General features: G+C 43.0%; 1 protein-coding gene across 1 annotated transcript in view; it reads left to right on the top strand.

Moving 5' to 3' along the window:
• LOC117253819 (cadherin-2-like) overlaps positions 1–25087 on the top strand; it is a 469385-nt gene that overhangs the window by 348837 nt on the left and 95461 nt on the right. The window contains exon 11 of the mRNA XM_033621526.2: positions 2469–2611. Within this exon, the coding sequence (XP_033477417.1) occupies positions 2469–2611 (143 nt within the window). The remainder of the gene's footprint in view (positions 1–2468; positions 2612–25087) is intronic.

Here is a 25087-nt window from a genome sequence, read left to right as displayed (position 1 = left end):
CCTCCCTCTCCGGTCCCTGGCTGTTGGTTCACAGATTTCTTCCCATATAGCGTTCCTTTGTGAGACAGTCAGGTTTCTTTGCTGTAGCTCATTTAAGTGTTTATTGGCCTCATCTACCAACACCTCTAATTCCATAGGGTCAAATTTCACTTTGCGCTTTCTCTCCAAACTCACCATGCTGCAAACCATAAAACACGCAAAACCCTCATTTAAATAAGGTTTCTCCAACACGTTTGCACCTCTTGTCATTTATCACTTTTAGTAAATCACCCACAAACCGTGGTTCAGCCCCACACGCAAAATTCTAGATTGCGCAGGCAACTTAGTACACGCAAATTGGGATCTTAATAGATCCGGCCCCAAGTTGGTGGGTGGGTGGCTTGGATAAATGATAAAATCTTGGTTTATCAGGTTGTGCTAGAAAATAACTAGTTTGTTTGAAATGTTGTTCAATCGTGTCCAAATGTGAATGTTTTTTAGCTGTTTCAGACAGCCATGCTCTAAGATGGAGTGAATAGCTGGCCATTGCTGTTTACACAGACATTTCATGGGTCTTGTGCAGATTAGATCCGATAACTGTCTGATCTCTAAAAAACTGAGTGTAAAATGTTGCATCCAAGAAGCATTTAAGACGATGAAATCTGATTGTTGAGGCAACCTCAAGGGGAGGTTTGAGAGTCCTTTTAGCCAGATATTGAAAATGTGTAAATCTGACAATCCTCCTTCCACAGCACAAAAAAAAGCTGCTAACACCCGCTAACATCTGGCTTTTTAATGTAATGGGAAAGATTAAAATTGGCATTCACACCTGAGTCAAATGACTCCGCAGTAGTTATGGGTATTTATCAGCTCCGCTCCAATCAGTGAAACATAATATGCGCTAATTTTAGCCCCTTGACCGACGAGATGTAGTGACGCAACACCACAAAATACCATCCGTCTCTGTCCAAGCAGCGCTCAAACATCAACCCAATTTAGTCTGCACCGGGTTTGAAAGAGAGACTGGATATGTAAGAGATATATGAAAAGAAGTAACCACTGTAGCGTTTAAAGGCCTCCAGGCTGCTTTCTACTGGTTACTGACCTGTTTTCAAGCCTGTCCGTGGCATCAAACAAGACACGCCAAAAAACATTCACACACAGAAAGTCAAACTTGTCTGCTGCAAAGCTGTGTACACGGCTCTGGGTTACTGGCAATGGGAAAGAAGTCTAGGTCAATTTTTAGGAGGTTTACAGTGTTTTTCCCAACTGTAACTACTTCAGTCAGAGTTCTGCGGAAATGTTCTCTACAGGATGTGCCTGAACTGACCCTGCAACCCTGTTAATCGTCATTCTCTGATCTTAGTTTTGCAACAGAAGAAAAACTGCTCCAGCCATTAATGACATATGATCACATTTGATGATCTCTGATTTGAATGTGAGCAGTAGAATTGATTTGTCTTCTCCTTTGTTGAGATTTCCCTTCAGTGACCATGTTCAACATCATCATTTCATTTGCTGAGTAGGATGAATGTTTGTTACGGTTGCATCCCCATTCTGAGAAAAAAGCTGGATTTTTCTTCCTACAAACATCTTGTCTGGAAGACACGTATATCTGTGCAGAGCCTGCAGCATTGAGCCAACAGCTCAACAACAACAGAGCAGAGCGCACAGAGCCTGCACCACTGCTGCTTTCTGTCCCCCATACTTCTTTCTTTTACATCCACCTATTTGTTTCTAAATGTAGTGCTGAAGTCTTTGTAGCCTAGCAACAGCCAATGGTGGACACACACTGTGTTCACAAAAACATGCAAACACACACAGACACGTGCATGCATACACACATAAAGCGAGCGTATTGTGCACTGTAGTTTGAGCCAGGGAGAGCATTCTGGTTTCAGATTTTTCTTTTTTGATGCTTTGTGTTCTGTAGTTGGTGCTGCTCCTACATGTATTCATAACTGTGCCTTTCAACTCTTTAGCTCACCAGTTAAAAATGTAACAAATGGACAATATTCCCTGTTCATGTGTGGTTTATGGTTGCTTTTTGGCAGCTCTGCTCACCTTTGCTGAAAGCTGTGCCATTTTTCTGTTCATTCATTATATTTCTCAACTCTGTCTTCTGTTAAAAACATGACCATTTCTGCTGGAAAATTCAGTTCGATAAACACATTTCATCAACAAGTCACAGGAATTTGCCGAGTTTCATTCTGCTTATAGGTTGTTTACAAGATTAGAACAAATAACATATGACACACTAACACTGAAAAATATATATTTGTCTTTTGTAATTTTCTGTTAAATCTGTTAACGGAAGAATAATTTCTGCTGAGAATAAATGAAGGAATTGTTGTTGCCTCATGAGATTCCTGCGGCCTCCAGGGTTAGGGTTAGGCTCCTCAGTAGCTGCTTGGCCTATAGCCAGGTAGGCAGATAAAGAAGCCTCTTTGTGGTGGTTTCTCATGCTGTCTCTCTCTCACTGAATCCAGGTACTCCAAGATGTACGACCCTGCTAACTGGCTGGAGATTGACACAGTTAGTGGTCGGATTTCCACCATCGCCATCCTTGACCGAGAGTCTCCCTACGTCAAGAACAACCTCTACAACGTTACATTCATGGCCTCTGATAATGGTGAGACACGAGGGCTCGCTGGTGTCCTGCCCCCCCACACACACAGAGGTGGATTGTGTTCACTTGTGCTGGTTTTACTCCTCAGATACGACGGGGTTTCTGCAGCATTACTTGGAAACAGTAGCCACTGAAGCTATAAACTAATCTCTCTATCAAGTAGAAAGCTACATCACTAGCTGCTAAGAAAAAGTAGCTTAACACATGGGGGCTATACATCAAGAAACATTTACTGATAACAAATGTAATCACTAAATGCACTCATTAATTTGAAGTGTCATTATTATACCACCAAGTTATGCAGTTCCCCCTGCAGGCCCACCACCCGCAGAGGGATCCAGAAGGGTTCGGTGCAATGTGGATTGGGCAGCAGACCAAGGCGGGGGCCTTGGTGGTCCGATCCTCGGTTACAGAAGTTGGCTCTTGGGACATGGAATGTCACCTCTCTGGCGGGGAAGGAGCCGGAGCTTGTGGAAGAGGTTGACCGCTACCGGCTAGATATAGTCGGCCTCACCTCGACACATAGTTCCGGCTCTGGAACCCTAGTCCTTGAGAGGGGTTGGACTCTCTCCTTCGCTGGAGTTGCTCCGGGTGAGAGGCGGAGGGCTGGGGTGGGCTTTCTGATAGCCCCCAGACTCTCTACCTGTACGTTGGGGTTTACCCTGGTAGACGAAAGGGTTGCTTCCCTGCGCCTTCAGGTCGGGTAACTGGTCCTGACTGTTGTCTGTGCTTATGCGCCGAACAACAGTTCAGAGTACCCACCCTTTTTGGAGTCCCTGGGACGGGTGCTGGACAGTGCCCCGACCGCAGTTTGGCCATAACTAACACCATGTTCAAACATAAGGATGTCCATCGGTGCACATGGCACCAGGACAGCCTAGGTCACAGGTCAATGATCGACTTTGTAGTCGTATCATTTGACCTGCGGCCATATGTTCTGGACACTCGGGTGAAGAGAGGAGCAGAGCTGTCAACTGATCACCACCTGGTGGTGAGTTGGATCAGATGGTGGGGGAAGACGCCGCGCAGACCTGGCAGGCCCAAACGAACAGTGAGGGTCTGCTGGGAACGCCTGGCGGAAGAACCTGTCCAGATGATCTTCAACTCCCACCTCCGGGAGAGCTTCGACCGCGTCCCGAGGGCAGAGGGGGACATTGAGTCCGAATGGGCCTTGTTCCGCTCTGCCATTGTCGAGGCGGCAGTTGTGAGCGGCGGCCGCAAGGCCTCTGGGGCCAGTTGCGGCGGTAATCCCCGAACCCGCTGGTGGACACCAGAGGTGAGGAGAGCCGTCAGGCTGAAGAAGGAGGCCTACAGGGCATGGTTGGTCTGTGGGTCTCTGGAAGCAGCTGACGGGTACTGGCGGGCCAAGCGGAGCGCAGCAGCGGCAGTTGTTGAGGCAAAAACTCGGGCGTGGGAGGAGTTTGGTGAGGCCATGGAGGAAGATTATCGATTGGCTCCAAAGAGGTTCTGGCAAACCGTCCGGCGCCTCGGGGGGGAAGGTGGCAACTTGCTCACACTGTTTACAGTGGGGGCGGGGAGCTGCTGACGTCAACTGGGGACATTGTCGGGCGGTGGAAGGAATACTTTGAGGAGCTCCTCAATCCCACCAACATGTATTCCAGTGAGGAAACAGAGACGGGGGTCTCGGGGGCGGGTCGTCCAATTTCTGGGGCAGAAGTTGCTGAGGTAGTGAAACAACTCCGAGGCGGCGGAGCCCCGGGGGTGGATGAGATTCGTCCTGGATATCTCAAGGCTCTGGATGTTGTAGGGCTGTCCTGGCTGACACACCTCTGCAACATTGCGTGGACATCGGGGGCAGTGCCTCTGGAGTGGCAGACCGGGGTGGTGGTCCCCATTTTCAAGAAAGGGGACCAGAGGGTGTGTTCCAACTACAGGGGGATCACACTCCTCAGCCTACCCGGTAAGGTCTACTCCAGGGTGCTGGAGAAGAGGGTCCGGTCGATAGTTGAACCTCAGATTGAGGAGGAGCAATGTGGTTTTCGTCCCGGACGCGGAACCGTGGACCAGCTCTTTACCCTCGCCAGGGTGCTGGAGGGGGCATGGGAGTTTGCCCAATCAGTCCACATGTGTTTTGTGGATTTGGAGAAGGCTTACAACCGTGTCCCCAGGGGCATCCTGTGGGGGGTGCTCCGGGAGTATGGGGTTGGTGGCCCCTTGCTAAGGGCCATCCAGTCCCTGTACCGAAGGAGCATGAGTCTGGTTCACGTGGCTGGCAGTAAGTCGGACCTGTTCCCGGTGAGGGTTGGACTCCGCCAGGGCTGCCCTTTGTCACCAGTTCTGTTCATAACTTTTATGGACAGAATTTCTAGGTGCAGCCGAGTGGTGGAGGGTGTCAGGTTCGGTGACGGGAGGATCTCGTCCCTGCTTTCTGCGGATGACGTGGTCCTCCTAGCTCCATCGAACAGTGACCTGTGAGTGTGAAGCGGCTGGGATGAGAATCAGCACCTCCAAGTCTGAGGCCATGGTCCTCAGCCGGAAAAGGGTGGATTGCCCACTCCAGGTCAGGGGGGAGGTCCTTCCTCAGGTGGAGGAGTTTAAGTATCTCGGGATCTTGTTCACGAGTGAGGGTAGGATGGAGTGGGAGATTGACAGGCGGATTGGGGCGGCGTCAGCAGTGATGCAGGCGCTTAACCGGTCCGTTGTGGTGAAGAGGGAACTTAGCCAGATAGCGAAGCTCTCAATTTACCAGTTGATCTACGTTCCAACCCTCACCTATGGTCACGAGCTCTGGGTAGTGACCGAAAGAATGAGATCGCGAGTACAAGCGGCCGAAATGAGTTTCCTCCGCAGGGTGGCTGGGCTCAGCCGTAGGGATAGGGTGAGGAGCTCAGACATCCAGGAGGGACTCGGAGTAGAGCCGCTGCTCCTCCACATCGAGAGGAGCCAGTTGAGGTGGTTCGGGCATCTGGTAAGGATGCCTTCCGGACGCCTCCCTTGGGAGGTGTTTCGGGCATGTCCAACCGGGAGGAGACCTCGGGGCCGCCCCAGAACACACTGGAGGGACTACATCACCCGGCTGGCCTGGGAACGCCTCGGGGTTCCCGCGGAAGAGCTGACGGAAATGGCTGGGGAGAGGACTGTCTGGGCTTCTTTGCTGAGGCTGCTGCCCCCGCGACCTGGACCCGGATAAGCAGAGGACGACAAGTACGAGTAAGAGTATGAGTACGAGTTATGAAATAATCAATTTTTAAGCCTTTTTTCTCTAAGAGAAAATAAAATAAATTGATAAAGCATTTGGTCACACTACCTGCTATAATAGTTTACTTCTGAAACATTAGATGATTTTAAAAATAGATTACTCGAACGCTGCTGGGAAGTAGTAAACTAGTAAACATCTCTACATGTAACAACAGCACTGCCCAGTAGTGGGTATCCTGAAAGGTCTAGAAACAGGATACTGTCAGCATTAACATGTTAGTAATGTGTTATGTCGGACCTTAATCCTATTATGCTTTTTTCTTTTTCTTTTTTTTTTAACTGCATCAAAAGTGTGCTGCTATTTTGTCTCTTCGATGCACTCTCACTTGTAGTCAAGCTGCTGCAGTAGCTCTTTGTTTCCTGCTGCAGCAGTGATGAAAAAAAAGACACCACTGTATCACCAAAGTAGCCCAGTTCAGACCAATGATTGATGACGAGACAAAACTGTTTTAGAACGTTGCAGAGAAAAGTTGCAGTGGTGTCACCTGCAACTCAGCTGGTCAAAATGATGGGGGCTGGTTTTTAGGGCTGGGCAATACAATGATTATGTACAATATATAGATATATTTTCAAGCAAGATATAAATTCTGACAACACTGTTTATATCAAGGGTCAAGTTGTGTTACATGATGCATACCAGTGTGAATCTCTCTTCTCAAACACTTTCCACACAGCTCATCCCCACTCCTTCACTACCAGGTTCTTCAGCAACACTTTTAAGAGGCCTAATCTGACATGCACCTCCCCAGAAATGTAACTGCACACTGTGGCGTGCCTGTCTATTTTTGTGAACTGAAACCATTTCCCTCAGTGGAATCAAAGCTTTTATTTACTTTCATTTCACAGATAAGAAACAATAAAATGTGAAGACAATAAGGCCTCCACAAAATAGCATTTTAAGGTTTGTGTGTGATTTATCCTGGCTTCATATGAGTAGAAGAAATCTCTGCTATTCGCTAGGCTAATTTATACAATATAAAATTCCATAGTTGTGCTAATAGAGTTTGCATGTTATTGTTTGGGAAATGTGTTTAGTATAAGACAGTTGTCACCCTGTGAGTTGTAATGGAACTACATTTTGTAACGTTACCTTTGTTAAATTTTGTTGTTGTCCCTGGCATCATATGAGTAGAGAAAAAGTTTGCTTGCTGCTAGGCTAATTTATACAATGTAAAATGCCGTAAGATTGTGCTAAAAACATTAGCATGTTGTATTTGTGGGGAAATGGGTCCAGCAAATGACAAATGATTTGTCTGTAAATGCTGTGAGTTATAAGGAAGCTGATTTGTGTACTTGTGTTTGAAATTGGTGCTATTAAGCCATGTTGAATGTATGTTTTAGGTATGTTTTGAATCAGCTAAGCTTTACAGCACTTCCCCCGCCGACTAGTGTTTTGGAGGTGTAACTGTTGTGCAGCTGCATATTTTCAACCAGGGGAATAAAATCAATCAATCAATCAATCAATCAAACTTTATTTATATAGCGCCTTTCATAAATCCCTGTCTTTACATTTTATTTTGATCACAGTCTGTTTTTATAAAACTGCTTGTGATATTTTAAATGTGGCTTTGACTTGCAACGGAAAACCAGTCAGCTTGTAAATACCGAGATATGAATTTTTGTCCATATTGCCCAGCCTTCCTGGTTTTAGAACGTTAAGGACATCACCTGTTTCTACAGCCAATCAGCTTGTAGTGAAGTCCGTTGGTTAAGTCAGAATGACCGCAAATGATGTGTTCGATTGCTGAGGCAGGTGCTCTGTCCCCGCTGAGGCCTCTGTTTCTGTCTTTACGGTGTGCCAGTGTCGGACAGTTGGTCGCTGCTGCTGCTCGCCTTATGTGCACATATATATTCAGCCACAAAATAAGTCTGAAAAGCTGGAAATCAGAGCAGAAGTACAGAGAGAGCATTGAGAAAATACTAGATCTCATCTAGTTGCACTGGTAGGAACCGGCGGGTTTTTAGAAAAAGCAGAACGGCACATTGCAAGTACTTGTCTGTTTCAGCGTGTCTCGCTGTGAATCTTTGGTCTGAACTGAGCTTTGGAGTTTGAACTATCACCAATACAGCACAGCAGTCTGCAGCTAATCAGACTGATTTCAGCGGGCAACCACTCGCCTAAGCTGACAAAGCACTATTTTGGAGTGAGCAAATGGCCACAGACCTGTGAATGAAACTAAATCTAAGAGACTAACTACAATGGGTGCTAAATGGGTGGAAACTAACTGCAGATCTGCATTTAAAGTTCCTGTGATTTATTCTGGCTTCATGTTAGTAGAGAAAACTCCACAGAATAAACCCTTTGAAGTTGTCACCTATCTCTAAGTCATGGTTTCAGATTACACTGTTGTAGCAGTGCAGCACTGACTTCAATTCAAGATTATTAAGTTAATTTCTTTGCATGTATTTGATTCCCACTCAAGACACTCTGGTAAGAACTGCCCTACTTCATTAATATAGAACACAAAACTGTTTTGACATGCAAAATAATGGAATTTTTAAACATGCCATTGAAAAAAGATGTGATTAATCATGATTAACTATTAAGGTTCAGTAACTGATCACGTTTTTAAAATTTTTTGTTTGACAGCCCTAGTTTAAAGTATTCCCAGTCAGTCCAATACGTTTTCCATTTCATTGGAAATTAAATTGCATGGAGTTTTTTTTCTGCTGTTGTTTACAGATCTGTTTTGTTAATGACGTGCTGTCCTCATTTTGGAGAAAAACATCAGGGTCCGAAAAAAAAAAAAAAAAAAATATATATATATATATATATACACATATATATATATATATAATTTATATTTTCATGGCAGTGCCCCTCCTCTGTGCATAAATGAGTTTGAATGCTGCTGGTTTTCTGACTGCATTGGGTAGTAACCATCCAATGATCATGAGACAGCCTCACACTCAACTCAAAAAGAGACTTTACAATCCGCATTAATGCGCATGCCAGTTAAGTAAACACTCCACCAGTCACTGTCAAAGGACTGCAGGGATATGTGCACACACAGAATCCAAAGAAGAAGAAGCTAAGAGAATTAATTCAAGAATGGCCAAACCAAGAGGGTGGAGCTTTGGACTCCAAACTTAAAAGAAAACTTATGTTTTGAAGTGGATGTAGCCTTCTTCTGCAGAGGGTGAATGCCAAATAAACTATCATATTTAGTAGCATCAGGAGTGGATATAAAATCCCACAAAAAGATACATGGGATGCTAAAAATATGTATTGATTAACCACCCGATCCAGAAACATCAAACTTTATAGTAGCATAACTGTCAGTACTGAGATGAGCTTCACAGCACTCTCCATGGAGTGCATCTGTGTGTGTTTGTGTGTGTTTAGAGAGAGACAGGGAGAGGGGGAGAGAAGGTGAAGGTGGACTATCTCACACATTGTTTCTGTAAGTTATTAATAACTCCTTGGAACTGCTTTGTCATTTTTGTCCTGCCCACCCGAACTATCCATGATATTTTCTAGTGTGATCGATCAGTAATTGATGATGGCACGGTTCCCATAAGTGTAGTGTTTCTTATTAGAGACCATAATGGTTTTTGTAAAGTCATCAAAATAATTATTAAAAATTATTATAAATGAACAAAATATGATTGTAATATACATCCTTTTATATTATGCAGCTGTTCTGTTTCACAGAACCATCTGAGAATCATTGGAAATTGTAGGAAAAGGGCAAGCACTTTGAAAAAATACTAGCAGGTGATTGGATAAACCTTCAGTCTATCACTGAGAAAAGTCCTCAGTGCCTCTTTGCTCTTCTTTCAGTGAAGAAATACTGTCCAGCTCTGACATAACTGATGCTATTGCAGCATCTATGCTTAGTCCTTTAGGAGCTGCCATTGTTGTTTTAAACAGCTGCCTCTCCGTGTTGTCACATACACCTAAACCACTTGTGTACATAGCCACCAGTAGCTCCTCGAAGGACGCTGACTGGTCAGAACAACTGCTGGTCCGGACACAAACACATCACTTGGAAAAATGGATGTTCACTTGATTTCGTTATATCGTTATATAGTCTTCAAAAAGATACATGAAATAGGATTTTATGGTTCTTTTTTCTTAGGTTGCATTCCAAAATTTCAAAAATAATTGGTAACATCTACTTTTTAGAAATAATTTACAGAATTTCTCTCATGTTAATATCACACAGATCAGAATAGAGGAACCAACAACACTCATGTTCTGTTTCTGGCTGCGATGCTCAGAGCAGAGGAGAAATGTGTTATATGCAAAAAGTTTTTCAAACTTGGCACGATGAAAATCAAGTTGCACATACATTATACATTGCATGCACTACTTGGAGGTAAGAAAATATGAAAAATGAAAAATACAGTTGAGTATCAAATAAATTTAAAAAAACATCCATGGACACAGGTAGGCAGTACATTAGGAAAGCCCATTCCCCAGCTAGTAGCTGTATCCTGGGTTGTTGCGTATTTAGTAGTGTGATTGATGTGGGTATGAAGGAAAATCGGTATCTGTTACTTTTATATTTGCTGGCTCTCTACCTCTTTCCTGACAGTAAAAGTTCATATTCGCTGAACAGTATGTGAGTTGGGTCCTTAAGGATGTTATTGGCCTGCCTGAGTACAGCTGTCTCATATGTTGTCTGTAGGCTTAGGTTATTTTGCTTGCCCATTATATTCATAGCAATTTTGCTCATGTGAGTTATCTTGTTTTTCAACTGGACTGTCAGTGAGCCATACCAGGATGCCAAGCCATATCTAATGATGCTGTTTAAGCACAGAATTGTAAAAGGTGAGCATGATCTTTTTGTTCACACCAAACAATCTTAGTCTGCATAGAAAGTGCAGTCTTTGGGCCAGTTTACATCATAAAAAATCAACATGGTCTGTCCATTTAAGGTTGTAATCTAGCATTAGTCCAAGGTATTTATGAGACTGTATTTGTTCGATTACCTGGTTGTCAACTTTTACTGGGTCATGGGCTCCAATCTCTCTGGGGTCAAAGATCAGGGTTTAATGCTGTGCAGCAGGCTAAGGATGATTGTCATCAGAGAATTTAACAATTTGTGTGTTCTGCTTTTTCGCTTCTGCAGTCATTGGCATGTAAGGTGAAAAGAATGGGTGAGCTCACAGAAACTTCAGGAACTACTGTGCTGCAATGTTTGATCTCAGAGATGGAGCCATTGACTTTAACCTGTTGTGATCTGTTGATCTGATGGGAGGAATAGATTTTGTTTGTTTGTTTGTTTGTTTGTTTATTTGTTTGGTTTGTTTTTTGTCTCGTGGTTGAGGTTGAATGTAGCAAATTTAGGCTTCATTTTCGCAACTGCATCCTGAAGTTAGGCTTTTATGCCACATAATGAGAAGACGAAGACTTTATCCTGCAGACAACAGGTTGTTCTGTCCACCTTTATTAAGTTTCAGTTCTTCATTCCAAATATCAAATGTCCTGATCATGGAGGCTAGTAGGATTACATAGACAGTCTCTTGGACACAGTACTCCCATTGATTTCTAATGGAGATATTTTTCTGTGAATCATTTAATGCATTATTCCCAAAGTCTTGCTCTTGTCTTGTAGCTCAGTCCATAGGGATGTTGGGGTCAACATATTTTTACCTCACTCGGCGGCACCATAAGTGTTGGGGTCAACACACTAGGTTTCACACAGAGGCACCAAATATGTTGGGATTTAATTGGCTATCGGAAATAATTAATAATTATTATTAATAATTAATAATTATGTTAAATAATGTGACTTAATTAACATAAAATCACCTTGTGGGGCACCATTCCCGTAAAGGGAAAAATGATAGCCAGTTAAAGATATCAGTCTCATAAAATACGCTTAACTATTAATTTGGAGTTTGATTAATAATTAAATTAATGACAACAACCAAAATTAACAGTAACGCCTGAAGGATTTCGAAGTTCTTGACGCAGCAGAGGTTGACTATTCATTCACCCTTGTGCAACATTAAACAGACAACAGGCATGATTCCAAAGAATTAATTATTTATTCACAAATTAGCAAAGCAAACCAAAACACACAAATGCTAACTAACTATATACAAGCTTGGTTTGTATATGTGTGTGTGTGTGTGAAAGAGAGAACAGAAAAAGAAAGGCGGGTGTGGTGATCAAGGAGCCGTTTGGCCTACAAAGCAAAATGGCTGACAACAGAGAACTACCAAAATGGCCGAATCAAGGCTGCTTCAGTTTCGGGGAAGGTGTTTGTCTGACTGTGTGGTCAGGACAAAGAAAAAGGAAAAGAAGCGGGAACTTTGAGATGCCTGTTTGGGTGTAGCTCTGTTGAAAGCCTGTTTGTTAATGAGTCTATGTCAATGTGACGTGTGTTGCAAACGGTCTGGATTAGTGCAGAGATGGTTTAGTTGTGTGCAAGAATCTGTTTGTGAACAGTATTAGCAAACTAAACACTTAGCTTTGGCGAAGCCAACTAATCAATGACCTAACTGCCAACAATCACAACAATAACTCAATGAACAGCATCAAATCACATACAACAAGTCAAACAGTCTTGCTTAGTCTGTAAAGCTGTGATAAGCTATGCCCAGTTGTTACATTACCGATCCTTGAGTGGATGGGAGAAAGAGTCACTTGGTGGTGTACTGCTTTGTTAGCCAGCAGAAGAAGGCTGGGAATGTGTGGTTTCAGCTGCAGTCTTTGTTGTGTCCTTTGTTCCAAAGGTTCTGATCCGAGGAAGCTGGTCGCTCGGGGTCCTTGCAGAGTTAGATGCTGGGTGCTAACTCACTTAGTTCCTTGTTGCTGGAAAGCTAGTTGCAATGGCCTTGTGTTTGCAACAGAGTCTGTGATCAGTTGCCCTCCCTTTAGTGGTTTGGGCTATGGAGCAGGGGTTTGGGCCTCTGCTGTCCCAGGCCCAGCCAAAAAGAGGGGTGCAGCTGCTACAGCAGCTGGAGCAAGAAGAGAAAGTTCTGTGGAAGGGAGCAGATCTTGTACAGATGCCTGTGACATCACAGAGTCACATGTCACTGTAAAAGGTCTTGTCCAATCATGTTTTGGGACTTGAGTCTCACTGAGGTGTGAGGTGAGATCTCCTGTGGAGATGGGTGTCGCATAGCCCTCTTTGTTTGAAGTCAAAGAGCAGGCAGAGGAAAAAGCCTTTAAATTGTCCAGTGAGGATTTTACCAAATGATAAATCATCAGTGGTCCTGTGAATCCCAACAGGGACTTGGCTTGGGAACCAGAGGGTTGCCAGTTTAAGTCCCCGCCCGGACGAGATATGGAGTGTGGACTGGTAGCTGGTTGCAACATCTCCATACAGAGACCCCACCATGCTCCAAGCTCCCCGTAATCTGACTTGTCTTTGTACATTTTCCTTCCCTTGTCAAGCATACACGCACTGTAAGGAGCTCACTGATAAGGAAAAAACACACACACTCAGACGCAAGGATTAACACACGCAAGCTTGTGCAAGAGGTTACATGTCTGCAGTATTTCAGCAGTCACCATATGTGCACTAGTCACCTACTATTTCTGAGCACACGTAGAGTACTTTATATTGATTTAAAACATAAGGCTGTTTCTTGTTAACCCTGACATGGTGTGATGTTTCATCTTCCTTCTCCAGAAAAAAAGCCTATGGGGAGGGGTTTTTGAAAATTCAAGGGGGCGCTATAGAGGCATTTTGTCACCCCTGTGGGCGACGCCCCTATCAGATGCAAGAGCTCGCCATTCTTGACCTGTGTATCAATTTTCATGAGGATATGAAGTCGCTGAAGCCATCAAAAAGCCAAACGTATTTGTTGGTGAGGGAGGCACCATAGCGGCCACGCCCCTTGACATAGAGAAAAGCTTTTAATAACTTTTGATCAGCATGGTCTCTGGATGATCTGTAAAAAATTTGAAGTCGATTGGATGAAATCCCTAGGACTAGTTCGTGAAAATACAACATGTGGAAATCACGCCAAAATGACAAGTCAAAATCAAAATGGCCGACTTCCTGTTTGGAGTAGACCATTGGTACCAGAGACTTATATGTGTGTCTGGATAACATACACATGTGTACCAATTTTCATCTTCCTACTCTATGAGCCCACCAATTTTCATGCGCGTAGGTGAAACTCACAGCCGGGGCTCAAGGCACGAAATTTTCTAGGGGGCGCTATGTTGCCATTTGGCCCCGTCCACATACAACACTGTCAAAATATCAAATTTTTCACCAGACCAAATGCGTGTGCCAAATTTGGTGAGTTTTTGAATTTGGGAAAGGGGCTAAATTGGGGATTATATTCTCGGAAGAATAATAAAAATAATAATTAAAGCTGCAAGCAGCTGTGATCAGGCCCTCGCTCCCCCATGCAACCGTGGGGGCCTGAGGCACATGGGAGCTGTGGAGCGAAACGAGAAGGGAGAAAAAACCTGCCAGGAGCGAAAAAACGCAGTGTTTCGTTCATCCACCAGGTGGCGCTAAGACGGTAACCAGATGTGGCCAGGTGCGTTCAGGGGTGGACCCTCATCACACGTGAAATTTTGAGCATATCGGACAATGCATGAAGGATTTATACCAAGTTGATGTTCAGTGGCAAAGAATTAAAAGTCGCCACCGCGGCAGCCTGCAACATGACAAGACACGTGTGTCACTGTGGAGATTCATCAACTTGATCATCATGTGGCCACAAAATGTAGTTGATCAGGTCAGGAGCTTGAGGTTGGTGTTTGTCAGTGTAAAAAGATGGCATTTCCTGTTTCCACAAGGAGGCACCATGAGCAAGAATGCCTACGAACATATGGAGGCGTTGAGGGTGGGGCTCTTATCATGTACAGAAATTGTGAAGCAGTTTGGATGAATTATGTGGGAGAGAGAGCTGCTTGAATATGCATGGCAATGGATCAAAAATGGGAGCACCATAGCAGCCATGCCCTTTGACCTACAGACATGCAGAGCACAACTTTTGATCAGCATGGTCTCTGGATGATCTATAAAAAATTTGAAGTCGATTGGATGAAATCCCTAGGACTAGTTCGTTAAAATACAACATGTGGAAATCATGCCAAAATGACACGTCAAAATCAAAATGGCCAACTTCCTGTTTAGAGTAGACCATTGGTGCAAGAGACTTTTATGTGCGTCTGGACAACATACACATGTGTACCAATTGTCATGTTCCAACTCCAAAAACAACCCTAAGGTGAGGGGTTTTTGAAAATTTCAAGGGGGCGCTATAGAGGCATTTTGTGCCCCCCCATGGGCGATGCTCCTATCAGATGTAAGAGCTTGCCATTCTTGACCTGTTTATCAATTTTCATAAGGATATAAGGTTGCTGAAGCTATCAAAAAGCAAAATGTATTTGGTGGCGAGGGATCAATAGTCGCCATGCCGCCACACAGACACCATTAGATGTAGCTTCACAGTGTTCATAAGGTAGCTTCACCAACTTGTTCTGCATGCATTAGAAGTGGAATGAAGTTGATGGGGTCAAGTTTGTGGCATCAGTATATGTTAAAGTAAAAACTGGTCACTTCCTGTTTCCACCGGGGGGCACTATGAGTAAGGTGGGATATTAACATATCTGGGAATTCAGGGCGGAGCCATCATCATGTCCAGCAACTTTGAAGCTGCTACGATCAAGTATGTGGGCGTGAGAGCCGTTCGAAATTCGATGGTGAGAAAATGAAACTTCGCCAAAATTTGTCACGCCCTAGCAGCCACGCCCCTTTGACCTACAGACATGCAGAGCACAACTTTTGATCAGCATGGTCTCTTGATGATCTGTTGGCAATTTGAAGTCGATCGGGCAAATCCCTAGGACAAGTTCGTTCAAATGTATGTTGTGGAAATCGCTGTAACGAAAAAATTCAAAACAAAATGGCCGACTTCCTGTTGGGATTTTACCATGACGTTTAGAGACTTTTTTGTGCGTCTGGGTATGATACATGTGTGTACCAAATTTGGTTTGCCTACGATAAACTAACCCCATTGGGGAGGGTATTTTGAAAATTTGTAGGGGGCGCTATTTCAGCATTTCGCGCCGACCATGTGCAACTGCCCAAAAATATCGAATTTCAGATGTGGCCGGACGAATGTGGAAAGTTGGAAGCATTTTCAAATTTGGGAAAGGGGTGAAATTGGGACATGAAATGTCGGAATAATAATAATAATAATAAACAGCGCGATTACAATAGGGTCCTAGACAGATGACGTCGTCGTCGCTCGGGCCCTAATAATAAACAGCCCGATTACAATAGGGTCCTATGCGGACGACTTCATCGTCGCTTGGGTCCTAATAATAATAATAAACAGTGCGATTACAATAGGGTCCTCACGGACAACTTCATCATCGCTGAGGCCCTAATAATAATAAAAGTAATAATAATAATCATGAACAGCGCAATGACAATAGGGTCCTCACAGACGACTTCATCGTTGCTCGGGCCCTAATAATAATAATAATAAATAATAAAAAACAGTGCGATTACAATAGGGTCCTCACGGATGACTTCGTCGTCGCTTGGGCCCTAATTAATGAAGCAGCTTCAATAGCACCTTTGCCCGGCCTTCGGTCGGTGCTTGGGCCCTAATAATAATAATAATAATAATAATAATAATAATGAATTATAATAAACAACGCAATTACAATAAGGTTCTCACAGACGACTTTGTCGTCGCTCGGGCCATAATAATAATAAATAATAATAAACAGTGCAATTACAATAGGGTCCTCACGGATGACTTCGTCGTCGCTCGGACCCTAATAAACGGAGCAGCTTCAATAGGGCCTTTGCCCAGCCTTCGGTCGGTGCTCGGGCCCTAATAATAATAATAATAATAATAATAATAATAATGAACAGCGCGATTACAATAGGGTCCTACACGGACGACATCGTCGTCGCTCGGGCCCTAATAATAAACAGCCCGATTACAATAGGGTCTTACGCTGACGACTTCGTCGTCGCTCAGGCCCTAATAATAATAAAAAATAATAATAATGAATAATAATAAACAGCACAATTACAATATGGTCCTACACGGATGACTTTGTCATCTCTTGGGCCCTAATAATAATAAAAATAATAATAATAAATAATAATAAACAGCACAATTACAATAGGGTCCTCACGGACGACTTCGTTGTCACTTGGGCCCTAATAATTCCTTCAGTTTCTAGAGGGCCTTCACCTGGCCTTTGGTCGGTGCTCGGGCCCTAATAATAATAAAAAATCCTTGCATTTCAATAGGTGCACTAGGTGCTCGGGTCCTAATAATAAACAATAATAACCAGCGTGACTTCAATAGGGTCCTCCGGACGACTTGCAGTCGTCGCTCGGGCCCTAATAAACAGCGCGATTTCAATAGGGTCCTACGCAGATGACTTGCAGTTGTTGCTCGGGCCCTAATAAACAGCGCAATTTCAATAGGGTCTTACGGACGACTTTCAGTCATCGGTTGGACCCTAATAATTAACAACATGATTACAATATGGTCCCACGCGGACGACTTACACTTGTCGCTCGGGCCCTAATAAACAGCGCAATTTCAATAGGGTCCTATGCAGATGACTTGCAGTCATCGTGTGGGCCCTAATAATAATAATAATAATAATAAACAGCGCGATTTCAATAGGGTCCTATGCAGATGACTTGCAGTCATCGTGTGGGCCCTAATAATAATAATAATAATAATAATAAACAGCGTGATTTCAATAGGGTCCTACGGGCGACTTGCAGTCATCGCTCGGACCCTAATAATATTAATAATAATAAATAATAATAAACAGCGCGATTATAATAGGGTCCTCACAGACGACTTCGTCATCGTTCGGGCCCTAATAATAACAAAAATAATAATAATAATAATAATAATAATAATAATAATAATAATAATAAGGTCCTACGTGGATGACTTGCAGTCATCGCGTGGGCCCTAATAATAATATTAATAATAATAATAAACAGCATGATTTCAATAGGGTCCTACGGGCGACTTGCAGTTGTCACTCGGACCCTAATAATAATAATAAACAGCATGTTCTATAGGGTCCTACGGACAATTTGCAGTCTTGGCTTGGACCCTAATAATTAAAGCTGCAAGCAGCGATGAACGGGCCCTTGCACCTTCACGCAAGTCGGGGGGGGGGGCAGGACGCCTTCTGATTCGTCAGTTCATTTCTGTCAAAGTTAGACACCACATGCAGGAATGACTTGGCATATCCTTGATACAGTGCTGGAATGACATATTTCACATTTTGTATCACTTCCTGTTTCTACAGCAGGGAGCTGGAGAGCACACAAATTAAAACATCCTGTTTTTATACATCAAATATACACCACATCATTTAACAACATCAGATAAATCAAAAGATAAGTGTTTGATGAGACCTACTTCCTGTCCACTCGGTGGCACTATGAGTATCAGGAAATATGGTCATATAAATGTTTTCAGGGCAGGATTAATATGAATCATCTTAAGTTTGATGGAGATCGGACCATTTACGCCAAAGTTATAGCAATTTCCTCTTTCATGGTGAGACATCAAAATGAAACCCTCAACAGTAAGCGTGGACACTAATGATATGTCATGTTTGTGTACATCAAATATAGACCACAGCATTGAAATTTCAGGTTAATCCAAAGATAAGTGTCTGATATGAAGCACTTCCTTTCACCACTAGGTGGCGCTATGACTATCACGGAATATTGTCATATAAATGTGTTCAGGGTGGGACTAATATGAATCATGTGAAGTTTGGTGGACATCGGACCATTTACTCCAAAGTTATATCAATTTCCTCTTTCATGGTGAGACATCACAATTAAACCCTCTGCAGCGCGCATAGACACTAATGATATGTCACGTTTGTGTACATCAAATATAGACCACAGCATTGAAATTTCAGGTTAATCCAAAGATAAGTGTCTGATAAGAAGTACTTCCTTTTAACACTAGGTGGTGCTATGACTATCAGGAAATATGGTTATGTAAATGTGTTCAGGGCAGGACTAATATGAATCATGTGAAGTTTGGTGGATATCGGACCATTTACGCAAAAGTTATAGCAATTTCGTTTCTCATGGCGAGACCTCAAAATTCAACACTCCGCAGCGGGCATGCGATTCAACACTGGACAGATCCTGTAGTAAGTTTTGGTCACAACGTAGTCAGGCTCACATAAACCAAATTTGGAGCAAATCTGATTAAATCTGTAGGACAATTTCATTAAATCACAAGATGTGTGAAACGCCAAAAATGACCACGGAATACAAAATGGCTGACAAATTGTGGATTACATGTTCATGAGAATAAGAACAATAATAATAAACAGCACGATTTCAATAGGGTCCTACGAACCTTGTTGCTCGGACCCTAATAATAATTCCTTCAGTTTCGATAGGGCGAGAGGCAGGGTACACCCTGGACAGGTCACCAGACTATCGCAGGGCTGACACATAGAGACAAACAACCATTCACGCTCACATTCACACCTACGGATAATTTAGAGTTATCAATTAACCTAGTCCCCAATCTGCATGTCTTTGGACTGTGGGAGGAAGCTGGAGTGCCCGGAGAGAACCCAAGCTGACACGGGGAGAACATGCAAACTCCGCACAGAAGGGCTCCCACTCCCACGCCCGGGATCGAACCGGCAACCCTCTTGCTGTGAGGCGAGAGTGCTAACCACCACACCACTGTGCCACCCCATTTCTTTTTTCTTTTCCCTTTTTTCCAACCTCAGTCTTGATCATAAAAACAATTTCATCAAAGAATCTCACCTGTAGTTCATGTAAAATGGCCATTATTTTTTATTACTCCTATTACCCTTTAAAGTTTTTACCTTCTAGTAGCTTATTACCTTATTTTGCTCTAGAAGATAAAGCAAACCTACAAGTTTACCTTGAACAAGAACAATATTTATTCATCATCAACAAAAACAACATTCTTACAACAAAGTAGAACAGAAATACTGTATGTGTGTGTGTGTGTGTGTGTGTGTGTGTGTGTGTGTGTGAGTGACTGAGTGACTGAATGAGTCCAGTTCAGCCAGAAGGCGTGCATGCCCCACAAATGATTGTGGTGTGGTCTTTGCAAGCAATTTTGATGTCGCAGAGGATCTTGAGAGCCACCTTGAGTCGGAGGTGAGTCGGCAGATAGACTGCCCTCGTGTGAACAACCCTCCGAGCCAATCACCCCCTCGTCTGAGACCGGGACCGGATATCTTGCATGCTAGAAAACTGGAGAGGTGTGACACGATAAATTTGGTGAGTTGTTTTTTTGGTGACAATAAATGTGAGGAGGACAAGCTGACAAGCAACAACAACAATAGCAGTGTCCACCGTTCTGTTTGGACCCAGGCTCTGGAGGCAGATCTAATTAATTTATTTTTACTTCCACACAATTTAAATAACCCACCTGTAGCCAGATAGAGCAGGGTCAAGGACAGACGTTCTCTAGGGCATATGACAAGCCTAAATCTGGTGTCTTTCCTTGCGATGTACGGCTCTACCAGCCCCAGCAAGAAATCAAAGTCCTCCGCTGTCATCTGTAGCATTTCCCGAAAACCCATTTGATCATTCAGCTATGAAAGGTACAATAATCTGGGTCAGAATATATGCATAGACTATATAGACAGTCAGACAGAAATGTGAGAATCTTTGATGTTTGATGTTTACAGTCCTGATTGTGGGAATAACTGTCTCGCATGTTTTTGATGGTTCTACGCTCCAACAGACCAACAGCACCAACTAGTGGTACTTTCAGGTATTCAGATTTCCTTCCTCCCAGGCTTATTGGTCTGGCAAGCAAGACTACATTGCACAACAAAAAAATCAAAATCACTTTTTTTCATGTATTTTTTTAAAGGGATAAAAAAATTGTGGTTTCAATGAAAGTAAATGGCCACAAATGTGTAAGTGTAACAAAGTGATTGTGATTATACACTGCATTATTGATATTTTATAATAGCTGATTATCACGTTCTTAAATGTTTCCCATGCAATATCCCCACTTGAAAGGGAGAGAGGCATCTACCAGAGGTCTTAACTGGATTTCACTCAATGACCAGGCCGTTTTTCCTTTTCCTTCTTTTATTTTTCAGGTGCAAGTATTTGCCACGTGTAGGTGAAAAACCTTTCAATCAAAGAAACACAAAACAGAAAAAAAAAGTTTAAAGTCCGTACACAATGCAAATGCTATTGCAAATCACCAACAGAAAATAAGTATACAAAAAAACAGAAAATAAACACTTAAATATTGTGAAACCCAATTACAGTACAGGCCAAAAGTTTGGACACACCTTCTCATTCAATGCGTTTTCTTTATTTTCATGACTATTTACATTGTAGATTCTCACTGAAGGCATCAAAACTATGAATGAACACATGTGGAGTTATGTACTCAACAAAAAAAGGTGAAATAACTGAAAACATGTTTTATATTCTAGTTTCTTCAAAATAGCCACCCTTTGCTCTGATTACTGCTTTGCACACTCTTGGCATTCTCTCCATGAGCTTTAAGAGGTAGTCACCTGAAATGGTTTTCCAACAGTCTTGAAGGAGTTCCCAGAGGTGTTTAGCACTTGTTGGCCCCTTTGCCTTCACTCTGCGGTCCAGCTCACCCCAAACCATCTCGATTGGGTTCAGGTCCAGTGACTGTGGAGGCCAGGTCATCTGCCGCAGCACTCCATCACTCTCCTTCTTGGTCAAATAGCCCTTACACAGCCTGGAGGTGTGTTTGGGGTCATTGTCCTGTTGAAAAATAAATGATCGTCCAACTAAACGCAAACCGGATGGGATGGCATGTCGCTGCAGGATGCTGTGGTAGCCATGCTGGTTCAGTGTGCCTTCAATTTTGAATAAATCCCCAACAGTGTCACCAGCAAAACACCCCCACACCATCACACCTCCTCCTCCATGCTTCACAGTGGGAACCAGGCATGTGGAATCCATCCGTTCACCTTTTCTGCATCTCACAAAGACACGGCGGTTGGAACCAAAGATCTCAAATTTGGACTCATCAGACCAAAGCACAGATTTCCACTGGTCTAATGTCCATTCCTTGTGTTTCTTGGCCCAAACAAATCTCTTCTGCTTGTTGCCTCTCCTTAGCAGTGGTTTCCTAGCAGCTATTTGACCATGAAGGCCTGATTGGCGCAGTCTCCTCTTAACAGTTGTTCTAGAGATGGGTCTGCTGCTAGAACTCTGTGTGGCATTCATCTGGTCTCTGATCTGAGCTGCTGTTAACTTGCCATTTCTGAGGCTGGTGACTCGGATGAACTTATCCTCAGAAGCAGAGGTGACTCTTGGTCTTCCTTTCCTGGGTCGGTCCTCATGTGTGCCAGTTTCGTTGTAGCGCTTGATGGTTTTTGCGACTCCACTTGGGGACACATTTAAAGTTTTTGCAACTTTCCGGAATGACTGACCTTCATTTCTTAAAGTAATGATGGCCACTCGTTTTTCTTTAGTTAGCTGATTGGTTCTTGCCATAATATGAATTTTAACAGTTGTCCAATAGGGCTGTCGGCTGTGTATTAACCTGACTTCTGCACAACACAACTAATGGTCCCAACCCCATTGATAAAGCAAGAAATTCCACTAATTAACCCTGATAAGGCACACCTGTGAAGTGGAGACCATTTCAGGTGACTACCTCTTGAAGCTCATCGGGAGAATGCCAAGAGTGTGCAAAGCAGTAATCAGAGCAAAGGGTGGCTATTTTGAAGAAACTAGAATATAAAACATGTTTTCAGTTATTTCACCTTTTTTTGTTAAGTACATAACTCCACATGTGTTCATTCATAGTTTTGATGCCTTCAGTGAGAATCTACAATGTAAATAGTCATGAAAATAAAGAAAACGCATTGAATGAGAAGGTGTGTCCAAACTTTTGGCCTGTACTGTATATTTACATTAAATTACAAATCAAGTGCAAATAAAGTTACCCACTGCTGTAAGTGGTTTTAGCATAGTTTCAGGTAAGTATGAATTTCACTACTTTTTAAATATTTATTGTTGTTTTAAATGTATATTTTAATGTGTTTTTAACTTAAATTGTCTCAATTTCTGTATTTTACCATTAAATGTATTTTAACATGAATTACTTCTTAACCTTAATTACAGATTTTTACAGGCTTTTTAACCTTAACTTTTAAAGAGTTTTAACATTAAATTTTATGGTCAAATTTTAAGAAAGTGAAATTCCAAAATTACACTTTCACAATTACAAAAATGCTTACAATTAAAAGTATATATGAGCATAAATGCTTGAATTGAATCTGTAAATATGAAATGTTTCAAATCATCTTATATTTAAATTGCTCTCCCAATCTACTAATTACTTCTGTGATACACCCAATACAATCAACATACATTCATAATTCACTAAATGTCAAAGTGAAATACTTTAAGATATGCTCAACACATACCAATTTAAATTTACAATTTACACATTACATTTTTAACACATTTCAAAAGTCAGGAGGGAGATTAACAAGCAATCAACGCACACAGACAATCAGTTACCAAGCCACGCATTACTGGGCGTCCGACCCCATGGCTAAGCTAGTGTTAGCACAACCAATTAATCACAATGAACTACCTCCGTGCAAAAACCTCTTCATTAAACAGTTCAGCGTCTTACCGGCTGCCTCTCTGGTGTTTTAGATGCTCTCACTCTGCATTGGCTCACCGCAGGATGCGAAGGATGAGGGAACAGATTTACGCCTGCTGTCTGTGTACCTTTGTTTGCTCTTTACCTGTGATGATGTGCGCCGCCTTTTATGGTCCGGGCAGTAACTGGGCGATGGTGCAAAAGGTTCCTCCTTCTGGTTTATTGTGGAAGTGGATTCTTCAGCCTTGCATGTCTTTTAGTTACTGTTCAGTTCTTTAGTTTATTCCAGTTTGACCTGACACTGATAGTGAAATTAAAACACTGACCAAAAAATACAAAGTCTTTCAAAGTATTAGCTCATATGCATAAACACATTCAAAATTATGTGTAAAAATCAATGCAAAAACACAAAAATGTGTATGCAGGTACAGTAAATGTTAAAGGGCTCAGATATATCCTAAAACAGCTGATCAATGTAGTATTTAATGAAGGTTACCCAAATAGGACGGAATAGTGCATTTGCTGGGGACTATTTTCAGTAATCCACATTTGGTGCTCTAGTGCAGGGGTCCTCAATGTTTTTCAGGCCAAGGACCCATTAGCTTTTCAGTTAATGGGTCCTTGAGACCCATGTCTCGCTTTTCAGCTAATGGGTCCTTGGCCTGAAAAACATTGAGACAGAGCAGGGACCCCTTACTACATATGTCGTATAAATTGCTTAGCATATTAAAGGTGGATTGAGATTGTCAGGCAGAAAGCCATCTAAGTCTTACCCGCAATTTCCACATACTCCGTCTGAGCCGCACTGCGCAGTGCCGCGGATCTGGAGCATCCGACAGCGTGTACCCTCGCCTACTGGATGCGTTTCTGGAGCGCCACGCTGCGTAGCGGAGCCGCAAGCTCACGTGGGAACTGCAAAATCACGCAAAAAAAAGCAATTGATAAAGTGTGAGCCAGACCAAAACAATAATTAATTCAGAAGGAGAAAGAGAGAAAACAAGTTTAACTTGAGATCGCTTAGGCTGCAAATACTTGTTAGAAGATACCATAAACTGGAATGACCCATGTCTCGTTCCATGTTAGTGAATGGGAGGGACCTTTGCCAAACTCAAACATCAAAGTACATGTTCAATAAATTTTTTCCAAAGAAGGTTTCTGTCATGCTAGGTAGTTCTTGCAGCTCCACCCCTTACTGTTACCGCACGCCTACCCTCTCCTCAGGACTTCTCTCTCCACGTCGACAGTCACAATGTCACTTCCTCGTATCAGCAACATCACCAGGACATCATTCTTCCATCTCTGCGACATTGCCTGTCTCCGCATCTCCCTCACCCACTCCATTGCAGAAATCCACACCACAACCTCCAGACTCGACTACTGTAGCATTCTCTATGGTCTTCCCTCTACCAGCCTTCAAAAACTGCAACACATACAGAACTCTGCTGCCCGGTTACTCATCCGCACCCCCTCCAGGGGCCACATCACCCCTGTCCTCAAACAGCTTCATTGGCTCCCTGTCCAATACTGCATCCAATACAAACTCCTCCTCATCACCTACAAAGCCCTCAATAACCTTGCCCCCTCTTATCTCACTGACTTCCTCCACCGCTATTCCCCTACCTGCTGGCTTCGCTCTACTGACTCCAACCTCCTGACCCAAGCACTGAACCTTGGGGGACTGAGCCTTAGCCGCCG

The sequence above is a fragment of the Epinephelus lanceolatus genome, chromosome 6 (assembly GCF_041903045.1).
Source record: "Epinephelus lanceolatus isolate andai-2023 chromosome 6, ASM4190304v1, whole genome shotgun sequence".
NCBI classification, from domain to species: domain Eukaryota; kingdom Metazoa; phylum Chordata; class Actinopteri; order Perciformes; family Serranidae; genus Epinephelus; species Epinephelus lanceolatus.
This window is presented reverse-complemented; position numbering and strand designations above follow the sequence as displayed.